The sequence below is a fragment of the Oculina patagonica genome, chromosome 6 (assembly GCF_052425735.1).
Source record: "Oculina patagonica isolate OP01 chromosome 6, crgOcupat, whole genome shotgun sequence".
Classification (NCBI taxonomy): Eukaryota; Metazoa; Cnidaria; class Anthozoa; order Scleractinia; family Oculinidae; genus Oculina; species Oculina patagonica.
The window spans coordinates 6,949,186-6,967,822 of record NC_135763.1 but is presented as its reverse complement, the minus strand read 5'-3'; the positions used below and the strand labels follow the sequence as shown (position 1 = coordinate 6,967,822).

General features: G+C 37.3%; 3 protein-coding genes and 2 long non-coding RNA genes across 10 annotated transcripts in view; 3 read left to right on the top strand and 2 right to left on the bottom strand.

Moving 5' to 3' along the window:
- LOC144656588 (uncharacterized) overlaps positions 1-18,637 on the bottom strand; it is a 507,005-nt gene that overhangs the window by 318,932 nt on the left and 169,436 nt on the right. The window lies entirely within an intron of this gene.
- LOC144658639 (uncharacterized) lies at positions 2,381-4,572 on the top strand. Of its 3 annotated transcripts, XM_078519100.1 has the most exons (4): positions 2,381-2,562; positions 2,637-2,946; positions 3,463-3,565; positions 4,214-4,572. In XM_078519100.1, exons 1-4 carry the CDS (start codon positions 2,480-2,482, stop codon positions 4,228-4,230), a joined length of 513 nt encoding a protein of 170 aa, XP_078375226.1. In that variant the 5' UTR covers positions 2,381-2,479; the 3' UTR covers positions 4,231-4,572. The 3 variants fall into 3 exon arrangements, with proteins under 3 accessions (XP_078375226.1, XP_078375225.1, XP_078375224.1); XM_078519099.1 differs by lacking the exon at positions 4,214-4,572 and having other exon boundaries at positions 2,637-2,934; positions 3,463-3,912; XM_078519098.1 differs by lacking the exon at positions 4,214-4,572 and having other exon boundaries at positions 3,463-3,912.
- LOC144657638 (uncharacterized) lies at positions 4,800-6,831 on the top strand. The gene is made up of 2 exons (XR_013571589.1): positions 4,800-6,101; positions 6,390-6,831. It is a non-coding gene; the product is annotated as an uncharacterized LOC144657638 (long non-coding RNA).
- Positions 12,189-16,573, bottom strand: LOC144656912 (uncharacterized). The gene is made up of 2 exons (XR_013571415.1): positions 16,395-16,573; positions 12,189-12,757 (listed from the first exon to the last, which is right to left on the bottom strand). It is a non-coding gene; the product is annotated as an uncharacterized LOC144656912 (long non-coding RNA).
- LOC144658478 (uncharacterized) overlaps positions 17,151-18,637 on the top strand; it is a 199,856-nt gene continuing 198,369 nt past the window's right edge. For 3 of the 4 annotated variants that reach the window (XR_013571724.1, XM_078518896.1, XM_078518897.1), the window contains exon 1: positions 17,154-17,224. The gene's annotated coding sequence lies outside the window, so the exon portion shown is untranslated. Of the gene's footprint in view, positions 17,225-18,637 lie in introns of all 4 variants that reach the window. The other variant, XM_078518898.1, reaches the window with a different exon arrangement.

Sequence of the window (18,637 nt, the reverse complement as noted above, 5' to 3'; positions counted from 1 at the left end):
CGATGTCTTATACATTCCAATTATTTCGGACAACCTGTTTGCGAATTTTCTGGTTTTTACATTTTGTGCCAAAGAGAAAATTGAAAAAGTCCGTATTTTTGAGGAAACTATATATTTTTTAAAGACATCTGTACTCGTAGTCACTTTATGAATAAACACTGATGTTTATTAAACTCACCGTGACATTTTGCTAGACCAATAATGTTCGGAAGCAACTAGAATAAATTCTGGCTGTCACTATAAACAAGAAATGTCTTCGAACCCCTGAAATTTTTTTTCCGGCTTGCGCCTATTTCCTCCCCTAGAACGACTTCCTTTATTGTCGAGTCTTCTCTGAATATAAAGGTTATAAATTTAGTACTTTCAGCAGTCAAAGGCTGCTGTGAGTAAACTGGTTTATAAATCGTGAGAAAACAAGTAAAAATGACAGCAACACAGGAAAGGCTTTTCCCTTTGCCTGTGACAGTTGTACGGTTAACGTGCAATACAAGCGCTTTATTAGCGACGAGGCTGAGTAGTTAAAAAATATGTTCGAACAAAAAAGGTGTCCGAAGAAAAGCGAAGTCCGAACACTGAACGTTTTGGAGTATGCATATTAAGGTAATTATATTACGGCAAAACATCCCGCTAGCGGACGCCCTGGAGAAAAAAGGTATATATCAACTGGTGCTTCATTAAAAGAATAATAAAAATAATATATAGATTTAGACAAGCCTAAAAGCGGAGCTCCCCATTTATTTAATTTTCACTGGAGCTTACAATGTTTTCATTCTAGTGAATAAGCGGCCAAAGTACTAATGCTTATGGCGGTTTATAGGTGCGACACAAATTTAAATAGCTCACGGTTATACCGGGCGGTTATACTGAATGTCAGCAGTACGACAAAAATAATAATCTTAAAGCGGGGCAAAATCATTACTCATGGCACGAAAAATTACTTTAGAGTACAGTAAATTATCTGTTTTCTAGCAATAGAAAATAGTTTCGCGATCCTGTTATAGTTTCGCAGCAGTTTAGTAGACTCCACAATATCTATTACATTGATATAGGATATATTCAACGTGCATTACAGAGTCTGTCGGATTAGCTCAAGTCTGCGGATCCGGAGGTCGTGAGTTCAGATCCCAGAGGGTCAAGTTTTTTATTTCTTTTTTCCTTTTTTTTTTTTTTTTTTTTTTTTTTTACCCCGTAGCAATAAAATGGTTTGTTTATTCTATCAACCCGATTTAGCTTTCGAATGCTCCTTCATGTACGATGCTGGCTTTACAGATAGACACGAAAGTCATCGATCGATTATGGCTCTCAATGTCCACTTTTTTGGCGGTCGATTACTTTCTACACGTAATTTTCAGCCACATTTTGTTTCATTGCTTCTTGTTTTTCTTTTCAAACCTCTTTAAATTTTAAAGGCCGCCTTTATACGGCCGCCTTTATACGGCCTTCTTGCTTCACTATGGCCGCCATGTTGCGCGACTCCGTACGGACGCCGTACGTACGCGCCCGCGAACCATGCCGCTATCCATGTTGACCATGAAAACTCATTTCGATAGTGTTCCTTCTTTCATGCGTATGGGGCTCTGCTCTGCGGCCCTGCGGGCCGCTGTAGAGCTCCGCTATAAAACTATGCGCATGTACTACACACAGTTTCTTGAGTTTAGATCATGTTGGAACCTTTTAAAATTATACTTTAATTATAGTTAGATTTTGTGAAGGTGTAGGTGTTGTTGTTTCTATTGGTATCAATTTCTCGAGTTCCATTTTAGCTCATTTTATTGTTTCTATTGTTCGCTGTTTCTTTGCATGTTTACCGAGTCCTCTCTCGTTTTATTCTCGTTGCTCTTCGTTGCTCTTCTGTCCGTTTTATTGACCCCTTTCTTGCTCTTTTTGCAGTTTTTGTCGCTGCTCGTCGCTACTTTTTCGCATATTTTCTCTTGATCTTTCTCGCTCTCTATCCCTTCGTAGATCTCTTGAGGCTTGTATCCTCGAAGTTGAATTTACTATACTCTCGTTTGTCAGAATAAATTTTTTCCCTTCGCGTTTTACAGTCGTTTTGAAATTTCTTTGTCTCAACAGACCGTGGCAATGCGATTTCCCGCCAAAAACGCGGGTTTCTACAGGCGTCCTCCTCGTCCCCAGGCCTAATCCGTGCGCCTTTTGTCGCTTTGGAAGCATTTACATGGTCTTACATTTGAGGATCTGTAAATGACCAGTATCGACAAAACTCGAGTTCCGTAGGAATTTCAATCCGCGGTATAGAAATCGCCAACGAAAGAATGAAATAAACTTCATTGCCCTTATTCCACCCGATTCGCGCTTAATCAACCGCATATAAGCGACTCGAATTATCATCAAATTACCGCATGCAAACGGTTAAAGTAGGCCCTATTCACCTATCGAGAATTGAGATTTGAGAATTTGAAGAGGCCAGGTTTCTAAGTCGACTATTTCTCCACAAGAAATTTTTCCTTTCCGGACATTTATGCCTCCTCGACGTGATTTTCGAGCTAAAAAGAAGGTAACTGTTTCCATTGTAAAGGAGGTAAAGCAGGAAAAAGGACAATGGTAAGTGTTCCTTTTCGTTATGCTGCGCCTCTTCAACAGCAGGCTTCGCTGTCAACCTCTTCTGTGACATCTAGTTTAGATGATGTTGCCAGTATTGCAGATGAGAATTTTGTCGACGACGAAACGTGGTCTGATTTACAAGAAGATTCTACCAAGAGGAAACGGAAGTTTCGGAGAGTTCGTCTAAGATCAATTAAAGCTCAAGGCCTACCGCGACAGAAAGGCAAGACTTGCTGCTTCTTGGCTTTATGTCAGGCAAGAACTTGTTTCAGCCCTTTTTGGAAGGATGCTTCCAGGAGATGCCTGTGGCCCTGGGCAGTTTATGTGAAGAACACAGAAACTGTTCATGCTGGAGGATCCCTACACCATCCAGTAATTTGGAAGGTTTGTGCTTTGTACCCTTCCACTGCATAATTAAAATAGGCCTATAACATTTTTGCTTTAAGCCAGGTTCATTACTTGTTAAAAAAATAACAAGTGCCAAGCATAATACATGAAATAGCTTAGTTTCAGTCTTCACTATTTTGATAAAAAACCCTAAATTACATTTTCTCATTGGCAAATATAACGGAGAAGAACATCTAAACACTACATTTATGGTCAGTCTTGTCTAAATCACTACAAAAATTAAGAAAGTTTAGTTTTAAAAGTTTTCAGACTACTGCAGTTTCGATAGTCCTTTGGGAAGTCATTCCATTCCTTTGGCAGCAGCGTACATGAATGTGGACTGGCCCATAGAGTTTTAGTTCAGGGAGATGAAGTTCTCTGTTATCTCTCAATACCTTGCTTCGGAGGTCGGATCTTAATACAAAGTAGCCTTGCAGTTGCCTGGGACTACAAGGCTACTTGTACTGCTCTTGAACATAGTGTGATTTATTCATTTTTCCTGTTTTTGTTCAGGATGGCAGATACCGTCCTTACACATTTAATGATTGTGTCTGGTGGACATCCCACAATGCTGATCATGGATATATCTGTGAAATTACAGCAATAGGTGTTACTGGTAAGGAAAAAATAGTTAATACAGTAAACTACTTGGTAACCTGTTCTTACATTGTTACATCATAGCTAAAAACTGATCAGCTCTTGTGCTTTTATAACAAAAGGGCCTGCCATTAGAGACTTGCCCACATAGGAGTGGGCCCTTAAAACAATAGTAGCGCCACTACTGTATAGACTTTACTTTAAACTATTTTAATGGCCTTTTTTAGTCTTGATTTGATTTGGTTTTCAAAGGAGGGTCTATTATACTCTGGCAATCTGGCGGTTTTAGCCTATTTTGAGCGTCAGTCTGCAGGCGCATTCTTTATTTTCTGGCAGTCTACAGTCAAGAAATTTATGGCGTTTTCGTTCTGAGCAGAAAATAAAAGAAATTGGCAGTCTATGAAGAAAAAAACATTGCAGTCTGCGGACTGATGACCCCCTATAATATACCCTCTCAATGCCGGAGTATGATTTGATTTCCCATAATATACTTAGTGTGCGATATATTGCTTTCTATGGAAATGGTCTGAAGTGATTACATTTTATTATTATTATTATTATTATTATTATTATTATTATTATTATTATTATTATTATTATTGATTATTGAGGCACTATTTTCTGCATTAATGCCTATAACAACGTCTTAAACACTTCCCTTTTGCAGGACAGTGTGTTATTTGATAGTCAAGTGTTACAACCATGCATTAGCCAGAAGCTGTCACCCTGGTTAGAAATGGCTTCTGGCCATCCTCTCCCAAGCAGCCTCAAGTTGCCTTTGATCGAGGTTTGATGAGTGCTTCCTTTTTCTCTTTCTGGAGTGCAAGGTATCACAATATATTTATGACGCACTCTGGTGGCTGGCACCATCACTTTCTAAAGCTTATGTAAGTCAGTAATGCAATATTTTTAACATTTTTTATGTGTTTTCAAGTACCGGTATTATAATGATATAATGATGATATACCTTTAGAAAAAATCTTTATTTGTGCTGCAATGGTCAATTGTTTTTTGTTGTTGTATGTAAGATCCACTTCAATTGATGCTCTATTGTTTGCAGGTCAAAGATGTATATTTGTATGTATATAAAATATGTATATTTTCATTGATGCCTTGTTTGGATGTGTAAGGAAATGTAGTGCTGGCACCAGTCATCGTCATCATCATCATAACCTTTATTCAAACACAATAGGGGTTTAAAGCACAATGCATCTGGGGTTGTGTATGAAACTAAATATTACTAATGTATTACTAAGTATTACCAGTGCAAAGTACCCAATCATGGAGAAACAATGTTTATTTAGCAAGGCAAAATCGACTCATTTTTTATTTCTTATAACAAAAAGTCATCTTCTAAAGCACTGGTCAGTAGTTTTACTTTTATGTTTCAAAATCATACTGCAATATAGTCCATGGGGCTGTTGGAGTACAAATGGTAGTGATAAATTTTACATTATTTTATTGGTTACATTTACTTATACATTGTAATTTTTTGTTTGTAAGTTAATTATTCTTATGTCATCTCAAGTGGACTAATTTTACAGTTAACTCCGCCAAGAGTTTTGTTGTTTAGCGTGTGCATACTCTTGCCGGTCCCAAGCCCGGGTAATTAAAGGAGGAGGGGCTGTAATTCATTTAATTATTGTGTAAAGTACTATAGATTAATATGTATTTTTATGAAGTGCATGAATATCATTCAGACTATCTTGAAATAGTTTTTCTTTCTACAAGGTTGCACAACTATCACCATGCCTTAGTCTTTAATTGTCATCATTTATCAATGTTTATTTCTCATTATTTAGTGAATATTTATTTTTTTCAGAATGTGTTGTTCCAGAAAATGGCCATACATACAATAGGGATTGCAAATTATATAATATTAAAATGAATATTAATTTGTTTCTATGAGTTTCCTCTACAGGTGATTATTTTATGGAAAGGGACTTCTTTTATTATTTCTTCTTATTTTGTAGAGTACAATCAGTTCCAAGCTACGGTCAAAAATTAAGTCCAAAAAATTGGATGAGACTGCCCCTGTTGGTGCTGGCTGCAGACATGAAGTTCATCTTAAATTTTTACTTATTTTTATTTAATTTTTTATTTATTTTCCTTGTTCTTTTGTTACTTCTTTCTTTTTTGCTTTCTTCCTTGCTTTTGGTAGGTCAGCTATAGTGGTAAAAGGCTGGAGGCCTTTGGTGGTCTTAGTGATGGTGAAGTAATGGAACGGCTGTGGTCATATTTTAGGCCAATAGGAAAAATGACTAAGTAGATGACTGCAGCCAATCGAGTAGATACCTTAATAGACTTTCTCATGCATTATGCAAAGAAGTCTATTTCAAATATTGATATGCTTATTATTGCCATCTGTCTACCTTTTGTGACATGGACAGTTTATTAGTAGCAGTCGAATGTGTTTTAAGGTTCCTTTTAAAAACGGTTATTTATCAACCTTTTTTCAGGAGAACGTCTATGTGACCACTTGAAGGAAGCAAAGGAAACAAAAACAGAAACAGAGGCTCAACTGAACTTGCTTCTTCAAAAGCTAGCTGGAACAGGTTGTTACTAGTTTATTGAGATTAATGACAATAACCTTTTGATTGCCAGTGTTAACATTAGTTCAGTGTAATAATGTCAGTGCCTTATATTTAACCAACTTTATTCAAGCCATAAACAACAAGTTTCAGATATCAAAATTGTTATTTTTTTTAGGGTTATTTCTTTATACCAAATGAATCATCAATCATTTGATTCATTCATTTTATATCACGTTCTTTGCCTGTTTATTTTCTGAAGGGTTATTTTCTTGTTAATGATACAAGTGTCGTTTGCTTTTTTTCCTTTAGAAGACCATGTTCTGGCCAAAAGGCTTTCCAAACAAATTTCGCAATGCACAAAGGCTCTCAGAACTGCTGTGGACGAGTACAACAGGCTTGAGTGCAGCCCTCATTGACCATGGCCTCGCTTCATCTATGGTAGACGCCAACTGAAAAGTATTCCCACTAAGACGAGAGGGAGAAACGTTTTATTAAAATGAAGTTACTGTTTTTAGAGTCTCACCTAATAGAGTTGGGAAATTTGTTCCAGTCCCACATTCATGATGTTACTCTTCCAAACTTTTTATTTGATAGAGAAGATCTCCCATTAATCAGCGACTTGGAAACAGAAGAGGACAGTGCTGTCCTCCTTAGTCTTTCGGAAATAAGTGAACTCGTGAGAAAGCTCCTCGTGATATCTTTTGGGCTACATCTGGCGTAGCCGTTAATAAAGAAAGAAACTTGATTTTTTTTTTATTTTACAGTCTTGAATCTGTAACCTTTTACAATGCGTTACCCTCCACACGGTTATATCATGCCTCGCTCACTAGCGTCGCGAATACTTCGCCGGATATCCTAATAAGCAAAACAAAGTTTGAAAAAGTTAACATTCGAGTTATGGCCCCTACCGTGTTGCTGCCTCCGACTATGGTGGCGATTTGTCTAGTTCGCTTGTCGTGCCTTGTTAAGTATTGTGATTGGAAACATTCGTTTCCATTTCATCCAGATTAGGTGCCAAACCTTACTATGACCGAAACTTTCCAAGATAGAGACTTCAGTGACTTAACTAGCTCCCCACCACCTTATTTTTAGGCCAAACAAAGGCCCCAAGGTCCGAGAAAAAATATTTTAGAGATTTGCGGCCCCCCTTCTTATTCTAGGTTCTCGATGATCGGACCACCCACTTAACTGAAGGTCTAGATCCGCCACTGGACTTGAATCGATGATGCGAGTTAGGTGCCAAATTTCACCAACTTTGGACCAAACTGCAATGATGTTACGGAAAAGGGCCGAAACGGAAGACTATTTATTTTCCCATACAGTGAGAAATGAAGTTAAAGAGAAGATGCGGGTTAAGCACAATGGGTAGTGAGTGAGTGAGTGGACAAAGGGGAGTGAAAAATTAAATAAGATGCCGCTTAGGTCCCAAACTTCACTTCATTTCAATTCTACCAAACTAAAGTGATTTCAGGGTTAATCAAAACTATAACAAAATTCTCGAACGTGATTGGTTATCAACAGCCCGATTTGAGCACTAATAGGACAGCGTAGGCGTCATGCTTGTAATTGGAATGTGTAATAGGACAGTTTACGTGTCAGGAGGGAGGACGGGAGGCAAGCGTGGCCTAGTGGGTTGGGGCGCTGGTTTTGTAATCTGTAGGTCCCCGGTTCAAGACCTTCCCTGGCCACTAGCTGGATTTGTTTCTCGGTTGTCCCGAGTTCAAATCCTCGACCACGCTTTGTATATAGCCAACTGGTCTGCCTCTTGCCAGTTGGGATTTTTAACCTTGTTATTTTCATTTAAATATTTGTTTCCTCTGTTTCAGTGGCATGCCTGTAAACTAGCTATCTCGTATAGATTTGAAGCTAAGTGCATGACCACTATAAACACCATTTATATATTATATTATGCGTCATCAGTTGCGCGCGCTGTTGGTGTGAATTTTTGTTGAGAAAAGTGTTATGTTTTGGCAATATTCACAAAGATGTTTAGCCATTTTACCTTGTTTGTTTCTCAAATTTTGTCATAGTTTTGATTCGGGAGTCCGATTAGTTTAATCATTCGTATGATTACAGACCGAATTGTACGACACAAAGTCCTATTACCATTATAAATGAACAAAACTGCGGACTATTTCCCACACAGGGGATAAAGGTAATTCAACTTACCTTATTATAGGAAATTAACGATACATGTTATTAACGCGAATTCAAAAATTCGCTTTAATTTTATTGATGTTAATTAATATAAACACGTTTACTATAAGCATTTAACCAGAAATTTTCTTAAATTCGCGTTAATTTTATCACGCGTATATTTTGTTTGCGTTGTTAAAATGCTTCGTTATATTCCTATAATAAGGTAGGTCCCAAATTTCACTATTAAAGGGTCTACTAAACTAAAGTGATTTTACGGCAAATAAACGAAAAGGCGAACTAGCTTGTATTAGTTTACTTTAAAGATAGGTAAGAATTTAAGTCAGCATGTGTGCCTCGGTGACCCACTAGCCCAGAGATTTTCCCGGTTTCTGTAGCATAAAATGGCTGTAGTATTCCTACTTCCCCCTAGATGAGATGCTTATCTGATGCCGTCGTACCCCAACATATTGCGGGGTGAATGAAGGCACCAAGTTAAAACAAGTTCTCAATAAATAAGTAGTAAGTGCTTTTAAGAAGGTAGGGAATGATGCTGGACTTCGTTATATAAGAAAGTACGTGGAAAGTTGTTCAAGTTTTGTTGGGGAAGCGCGCACACTAACATCAAACATAGAATATGCACATGGCATTACTACTACTAAATATCACGCAGGTATGTATGATTTATTGGAGCTCTGGAGGCACAGGTGTACCTATAGTGGGTGTGATCATGATTCCGGGCCACGAGTCACCATCGTAAATTTTGACAAAGGTCCACCACTGTCGTGCCAAAGGGAATGATAGATAAAATTATATCAGCAAGTGTACATATACTGATGTGGGATGGATGCCTCGAATATTTTTCTAAACTTCGTATTTTGATGTTATACACGTTATAGAAGGCACGTTATAACTTGGGTTTAGATACGGTTGATAAGCCAAATACTGATCTCGGTCGTAGTTCTTTTGTACATTGTCATTTTGTTCCATCCTTATTGAGCTAAAGTGTTAACCTATAAGTATTTGAGAGTTGTGGCTTGACCATTACCCGTCTAAAAAAAATGGTCGATATACCCATGTTTCACACCTATTACTGTTAGATGGCAATGGATTTCACTGCGTATACTGTCTCTCGTGAACGCAGCCATATGAAATATATAATGCCCGTAACAAGCCTGTCTTGAAAGTGTTTTAGGCGATACATCTATTGCTGACATCCATAAATTAGTGAATATGCCCCACATAATTTCCCGTTCCTTTTATGCATGAAATCAGGTTAAAGGTATCAAAATATGTCCATCGTGAGGCCATAACGAAATTGACACACACGTAACGAAATTAGCACATGCCAAAATTACTGCAGAAAAGTTATAATTGTAATTATTTCAGACCTGATTTAACGGATTAAATTGGTGAAACTGTAAAAAAACAGTCATTGCTTCTATGAAAAAGTGTCCTGCTTATTGCGCTGAAGTTTAACGCGGTTATTGAATTGCTGACTCTCAATCTTCGCTATATTCGTTAGGTTTTGTTGTCGTACATGCATCACGTAGCAAATCAACCACAAGTCACACAGCGTCCATCGTCGCCATCCCCGCACGATGATACTTAACTATTTCTTAAAATATTATTGTTCTAGTTCATTCATGGTTTTTACCGACTAGTTTCTTCTTAAAATTGTGCAAAAAGGTCTTTTTTCTGTCCTTTTCCAGACGTCGGTCTAGTAGTCAGGTTTAGCACACGACTTCGTTATAGCAATAAATTACCATATTCCTCATCAGTGTTTACAATTGTGTGTAAGGGCATACAGTTTTAAAGGTTATTTTTGAAGGCGAATTGATGTTCCTGCTGCCAAAAGATATAATAATAGCTATTTACCGTGTGTTAGCTAACCATGTGAAGTCTTTCTAAACATTTATAACGAAATTAGCACAAAAAGTGCTGGTGTCCTCGAGTCATCACAAAGTGAAAGGTCTCCACTACATCGTGGACTAGCAATTTTTTTCAGTCGATTTAAGTACCAAATGTAGAAGAAACATTTTTCCCAGGTAGTGTTGGGGAAGGGGGACGAAAGGTCACAATGAGTGGGAGGGGGGAGTAGGAGGAGGCGAGGAAAAGCAGGGGCATTCCTAGGCAATTTTTAGTAGTACGCACAAAGTCAGTAAGAGATGAGGTTTCATCTCTAAGGGATCATACGAGTTCTGTATACACAAGCTTTTAGGGAGGTTTTGTTTTGTTCTTTTTTTGCATTCTGAACTGAAAAGGGTTTGACAAATCAAGATATAAACTCTAGATTTTACCTTCACTTGGCTCAACCAGAAAACCAAACTTGTCAATATATTATTTGATAGCATTATTACATTGGAGCATGTTAACGTGTTTTTAATTAGAAAATGTCCGTTTATTTCTTTACTTTCATAGGCATCGCATTCGGTAAATATTTTCCGTAAGCAATAACTATGTGTAGACCTCATGCGAAATTTCGATAAAAACAATTTAGAAGCTAACCTTGTGTTCTTTTTTTTAGCGCAAAACGCCCGTATTGCAATGTCAGAGTCCATCAGATTATCGCTTTAAGCACCAGAGCAAAGTGCCGCTCAGTTCTCAAAGTTGAGCGCATCTTGACTCTAGATCTTCTCATAAAGATAAATGGCCGCTCTAGTGGACACTGGCAAAGTAACAAGGCTTGTTCGCATTGGTTATATTGAAATTCGGCCAGTCAGAATTACTTCTTGACGCAGATAGATATGCCGTATCAGTGCTATTCAACTGATCATGTACAAACCAAAAAAGAATAGGAAAAAGAAAACGTTGACAGATAAAAGATTTTAGATAGACAAAATAACATTTTCGTGACAACTTGTTGTAAGTTTAATTCAAACTTATTTTGAGTTACTCGTTACCATATTTAAATTCTTCTGGAAGTTTACATACATTTGAGGTTGAATGAAATGAGTTTTGAAAATGAGTCGAACAAAACTTTGCTTTCTCGACAAACGTTCACGTTTTAGGTGCAGAAAAAGTTCAAGAGAAAAACATCAGTACGCGTAAAGACAGTACACGACTTTTCTTCTCTATTATAAGGTCTGTTAAATGCAAAAATAATCTGGGAAATTCTGGTACGCAATTGCGTACTTTGCGTAACGGCAGGTACGGCCCTGGAAAGAGACGTGACGGTGACGCACTGGGAACCCGCGATTCACTTTTCTTTTTTAGTTCATTGCAACTGAAATAAAAAAAAAACAGCACGTAGTGTGCGTAGCATATCTGCAAACTTCATTTCTTAATTGAAAGATTCGGATCAGGAGCTGGGGAATGCTAGCTCTCTTAGTGTTTTTGACAAGGAGCGGGTATCAGAAATTAAACGCTTTATCTCTGAACACGAATTTTCTGCCTCCTGGGGTCAACTCAATAAAACATTTGCAAGTGCAACAACAACAACAACAAAAATAACAACAAAAGTTATGATGACGCTGACGATTACGGTGACGATGACTATGATCATGATTGCTTTACACATATGATATCGTGCACGCATTCGTGCTCGTACTACCTCGCGACTAGGTCCCGGAACACGGGTAAAATTCTGGTTCGGCACGGGTGAGGCAAAGTCGTTTACACGACAAAATTTATCCGTGCCGAACCATTTTTTGGGGACGCGTACCATTTTTACCCTAGCCGTGCCAAAAATTTTCTGTCGTGTAAATGGGGTTTAAATGGGGCCTTAAGTTAGTTAGATTTGGGCTTGAACTCACATTTCAAGTCCAGCGATGAAAAAACAGTAGATTCGGTATGTTATAAATTCCTCCCTTTAAAAAAGCGCTGACCTCTACATTAACGGCCTTCGAGTAGTCTAGCATAGTTAACTTTTCACAACATGCCGCGTATTTAAATTAAAAAAAAAAAAAACAGAAAAACAAACGACCTAAATCTAGCTCGCCAATAAAATGAAAAAAGAAACGACAATAAACCCCAAATGACAGATCGTTTAATAAACTGTCAACTAAAATACAAACATCAATTGTACTTCCATATCATAATTCTTAGGCAGTGTACTCGACTTTCGGCTACATATTATTTCCATTCGGTGAAAGGTGTGTGTTCATAAGATATGTTTCATTTCAGGGTCAAAGACAATAACAGCAATACAATGTCACACTGTTTCGTTTTATTCAAAAACACTTGTTCAGCACTAAGAAAGACGCAACCTCGTTCCCAGGGTCCTCGCTAATATTATTTGAGCATTTTTTAAGTACCAGGCCACTTTATAAAATTATATATCTCTGGACGCTTTTCCGAACGAAGTATATATAGTTGGCTTGTGGAAGATGCGGATGAACCGTCACTGGACGTGGATGACTGGCTGAAGATGGACCGTGAGAGAGCAAACTTTCGCCGTTGCGCACTTCCATACAAGTGTGGCTTTCTTGGATCTATCCCAAATTCTTTTTCCAAAGTGTTGGGAAAATCTTTGAACACAATTCCCATCTGCCCTGCTCTTACATAGGGCATTTTCTGGCCTGCTTTTCCCACAAGGTCACCTACAATGAAACCAAAAAAGGTGATTTAGTTATAATTGCATCCATTGTTTTGACAAGTTTTCTTTCCATTTAGGTTACACTATACCTATTGTATGTCATACAGCAATACACCTGTTTATTAATAAATTTAAATTATGCATAAATTATTACTATAAATGTATTAACTATTATTATTACTATTAAAACTATACAATAACTCTATCACACAAAACATACTCAATGTAATAATTTTGTGTGTTCAAGAGTCTATTGACAATAGTTTTTATTCTGATTCTTTGGTTTCTTAGGCAATAAGGATGCATTTTGAAATGAAAATTATATTTCCTGTATTCACAAGGCAGTTTAGCAGTTATTCATTTTAAATATAACCTAAATAACTATTGTGCTATGATCTTAAAGCAAGTATAGAATAATACAAGGAAGGGCATAAAAATGATACAGAATTGTTTATAATTCAAAACTGAGTTCTTGAAAACCTTATCAGGGTGGGGGATTTCCTGAATTGTCGACAATTTCAAGTTAGGTTTATGATGACCTTAATATATACCATATATACCATGTTGTATTGTTTTCTGAATCAAAGAATAATACAAAGCTTTTCATACTGCATTTTCTGTTAAAAACTTCCTGCAATACTTTAACAGACACTTTTCCTTTTTCCCTTTGCTTTACTATCAAAAAAGAGAGAATCAAATAAAAAAAAAATATGTTAAAAAAGGACATTAATACAATATAAACAAAGTACCCCTAATGACTATCTGAAAGCAACAGATATTTAGCAAGAATGCACGGCACTGATATAAGAATAATAGTTAGTAATAAACACAATGATAATATTGTCTAGCCCAAAAAATGTCCACACCTGGATGATCACCAAAAACACAATGGTGTTTACCAATTAACTAGGCAGGATGATCGAAAACAAGCAAAGAATATGATAATTTCACCTCTCACATGACATCTCTTGGAAAAAATTGTACCCTCGGCTTATTGCTTTCTATGGAGCATCTTGATACTAGAAGTCTGTTGTTTTCTAGAACCGCTAATTCTTGAACTATTATTATTATTATTATTAACTATGATTTTTTATCCAAATTCTGCAAATTAATTATATTCTAAATTAATTTCAAAATGTGTAGTTCCAAAAATTATCCATATCTCCCCCACAAAAGGGATTTTTCCTAAGGCCCCCCCATCCTCTGGTAATTCCAATAAGGTTCATACATTTCCTTATAATTATAACCTTTTTGGCCTTTGAGACCCCTTCTATGCTCTGCGACCAGCTGCTTTTTGGGAAAATGGGCCTGTGACCAAGGAAGGCAGAAATCAGAACTTTACCCCTCCCACCCCCAGGAATTTTTTAATCCCTCCTGTGGGGGGGGGGGGGGAGTATGGAACCAAACAATGCAGCTTGAATAGAAATAATTATTAATTGTACTGCATTTTAATATTAAGCAAAGGAGAGTTTAGCATGCTAACCATCAAGCCACAGCTGTGCCTCACACTTTGTGACAGTAATAAATGCAATGTTGCTGCTGGTTCAATGATAATTTTAATTATTTATGTAAAAATATAAAGCATACATACAATGCTTGTGAGATATAAAGTAACTAGCTAGGATTTTATATCTACTAACGCAATACGGTAAGTCAAATTATTACGTGGGAAATAGAATGGAGAATTTAAATTTTAAATAAGGGGTTTAAATTAAAGGGACACTGTCACAGGGATTTTAATGCTTTTCGCTAAAAAGTACTTAAATTGGTGAATAGGTCTTCTCGTAGATGGAGTGTACCAAGTACATCAAGTTGACGATAGAAAATAAATTGTTGTTCAAGGAGAAAGGGAGCCATAATAATTTTTAGGTGTTTCTCCAGTCCACAAGGGCAAAACTTGAAAACATCAGCCTGGTTTTTTCAAGTGGAGATCTAATGTTCCTGATGACATCACAACAATTAATCACTTGATATTATGTTTATCGTCTCAGTACACTTGCATGGTGATTTTTAACAAAATTGGACCACTATTCGTAGTTCCCAACCCTCCAAATTTATTTTTTCCTTGGTGGCCATTTGGCCACCAACTGCTCAAGTTTGGTCACCAGCTCACACTTTCAATCCTTCTTTTCCATTTTAGTCGCCAGGCTGGCGAGTTCGGTTTCAATATAGTTGCCAGCTCCAAAATTTTAGTCGCCATGGTGACTAAAATGGTCTTAACTTGGAGGGTTGTTTCCATGTCTTTAGGCACTTGAGGTTTTGAATATAAACTGGTGACAGTGTCCCTTTAAACCCTTAAGTCTTAAGGTTTAAGAACCAGGTATTATTTCATTCATTCAGTAAAGTCAGTACATTTATTCATTCCGAAAAGTCAATACCCTAATTATAACCTGCCTTCATAGTATTGTTGGTTTGTTGTTGTTTAATGATCATAAGGGAAAATATAATACACCTGTATTAATAGGTCTACTTATGTCAAATAAATAACCTAGCTTGATATATTTCTCAAACCCTGTACAGCCGTAATATATTAAAGCAATAATTTAAAATGCAAAATGTAAATGTAAAATGCACCGATGAAAGAAAAATATTTCCATACATTTCGGGGCTACTGCCCCTTCTTCAGTGTAAATTGTAACGCCAGAAAACAGCACGTGCACGTGATCAGTTTGAAAAGTGACAAATTAAAACGTACAGTACGAGCGGGCACGCTTGTTAGAGTGAACACTAATTATATGCGCTACACAGTCACACGGAATTTCAGTTCGAGATTTCTGTGTTACTACAGCCATAATAAACTTATCAAATTCCAAGTGACTCATCATATTTTCGTATCTGCAGGTGAGTAGACTCAAGTTCACTGAGGATGACCACTATCAGGCCTAAAACATGTTTTAACATTCTAGTTATCAAGATATGAGCTGCTAAAGCATGTATAGCTTTAGTTCTGTATTTATTTACTCAGAGAAATTATTATTTTTATTACAAATCAGATTAGTAAACAAGAATTTGCTATATACATTTTTATTGAACACTAATAATATTTAAAAAATAATAAATTTATTGAGCTACCGTAATGATTTGATTTAGCGCCCTCTATATTTTATTTTTAATTTATCTTATGGTGGTTTTAATTGAATAGGGCATTGGGCTCTATGTTGTAAGTTTATAAAGGCTGCTTTCTATGGATAATTTCGCCAGTACAATTAAATTTGGCAAGATTTCCGCACAGCCCCCCATTAATTATGCATACAATATTCTGACTGATTCGTTCTTTTCATGATTGCTGTTTATGTATAGTGATAGTATGAAATAATTGCATACATAATTAATGTAGGGGGCTGTGCGGAAATCTTTCCTTAAATTTTAATACAGTTAGACATTTAGTTGAAATTCAGTTATTCGAAACTCCGTTATTTCGAGCTAAAATGCTTTCATCGAGTGCTGCCTCGATGATAACCTACAGAACTAGTTCAGGTTATCATCGAGGCAGCACTCGATGGCCGATATCAGCTAGCTTTTAACACTTTAATGCATGAGTTGTAGTGAAGGAAAGTAATTTATTTTTGCTTATAAGCGTACGACATAGGAACTGAATTATTCATAAATCATAAGCTTATATTCAATTGTTGGAAGCTTACCTTTACTTGCTCCTCAGGCAGCACATTCCCTAATTATGCTTCCCATTTCCCGTCTTGTAGAATTCATCCCCTTTTCATGGTACTTTTTTAAAACATTTTTTTGTTCCTCTGAAATCAAGCGTGTGGTTCTTTCTTTCCAAAGCTGGCAGCTATGAAAAAAACTCTAAACCAAGCAATCGGTAGCCCATTCTCGTCCCCATAGCCCTTTCGTTTCTCTTAGCCGGCTGAGCCTTGGCACGAGAAAACGAAGGGCTCTGGGGACAGAGAATTTCCAGTCCTAGATTCTAGGACTTCCGGTCTTCATGTATGCAGTCATGACGTTTCAAAAGAATGTATGAGAGAGTCGTTATGTTTTTGACTTCCGTTTAGGAATTTTTTGTTCCAAACAGCCAATCAAAAAAATTCGAATTAATTCAAAAATCCTATGTCCCCAGAGCCCTCCGTTTTCTCGTGCCAAGCCGGCTAAGAGAAACGAAAGGGCTATGGGGACGAGAATGTCGGTAGCCATGTTTCCCACGTTAGTCGCATGCGACAGCGACGGTGCCTTCCGACTCACATATTTTACCTGATACGTCACAATTCTCGATAGGTGAATAGGGCCTACTTTATCCGTTTGCATGCGGTAATTTGATGATAATTCGAGTCGCTTATATGCGGTCGATTTCGGGCGAATCGGGTGCTTATTCTGCCGGCTAAGCCGTGTGTGACCGTTGTATAACTGGGAACGAACCTTTGCGCTTCGACCAGAATGCATTGCGACTTTAACAAATTAAGATGGCTGCCGAACTGGAACCTTGTGAATTGTGTGGGTAAATTACTAAATTAAAATGGTAAGTTTCTTTAAAATAACAAGGACTAAAACTAGATCATAAGCACGTCATTTCGCTCATAAGATGGCGTAGAGAGAACCCGAGCCGCATAAAGGTTCTCTCAAGCATGTAGGTAACATGTTATAAATCATCATAGCTTACAGTCTCTTGCCCAGTTTCCGGCCACTTTAGTTTGTAATCGCTATAACTTCTCATTTATACACGGAAAGTTACTTATTTTTTGTTCAAAGACAGTTCATCTACTTACCTTTAAAATGTACAAAAATTGGCTGTGCACGACAAGTATTAAAGAAATTATGCAATTTTTCGCAGAACTAGTAAGTTGCCCAGTTTCCGGCCAGGTGGTCCAGTTTCCGGCCGTCGAACTCCGGTCGAACTAAAACACATTTTTCCCCACAACCGCTCGACTTAAACCGACTTGTAAGTCCCTTGGCAAACGAAAAGTAAGTTTCAATATCAGTTTATTCGAATTTGCTTTCTCGCCTGCCGTTTTATGGAATATTTCCTCGTCAATGACCCGTTACCTTTTCTTTCGCTTATTAGGATGCATTGGCATTATATACATATAAATGTTGTAGTTTATCACGCTATGCTTACTTTAGCCGCTATTGTACTCTTTGCTAGATTTTTATTTCATAAAATTAATTTCTTGAGCAGGAGATACTAGAATTTAGTTATTTCACTTAATAAAAATGCTTTTGAACAATGTGCTACTCGGTGGCCGGAAACTGGCACAGCGAGTCCAAATCTTAGTTAAAACTCTGACTTCTGAAATTCAGAAACAGCTGAATTCTGGCTTGTGATGACAGAACCCCTAGTCACTTTCATCTTAAATCTAAATTCTGGCAAAAAATTACGAAGCCTCTCGAAAAGTTTCCTACAAAACGAGCTCTTTGTTTATGTACGGTAGCTTTGATGTGCAGTGAAAAGCGCAAAAATTAGTCGCCTAACGTTTACTCGCGTAAACAAAGCTCGACCTTACTCGTCCGTTTCTTGACCAAAAAGCCTGCCAGAACCATCAATTTGTAGCGGAAATGTTCCTTTTTCTGTAGGAAAGCTTCGGTGGACGAAAATAAAAGATCACTACGAAAATAACCGACGAATGCATTTTTTGGCCAGAAACTGGTACCGGCCGGAAACTGGGCAACAGACTGTAGTTCCGAAGTGTGACCCTCGTTTTATAGTACGTACTTCAGGTACCTTCGGGAGTCCTGTAAAATGCCGAATAGAGCACCGTGCTGAGAAGAGTGCGACGCATAAATTATGAAATATTATGCAACTTGTTATGCAATTAGCAGACATAAATGTTATCATCTGTTATCATTTCATGCTGAGCATGATTGGATTACGGTTTCGCGTCACTGGTTTTGCGTGCAAATACAAAAACGCACATTGCGTTATTCATCATGCGCG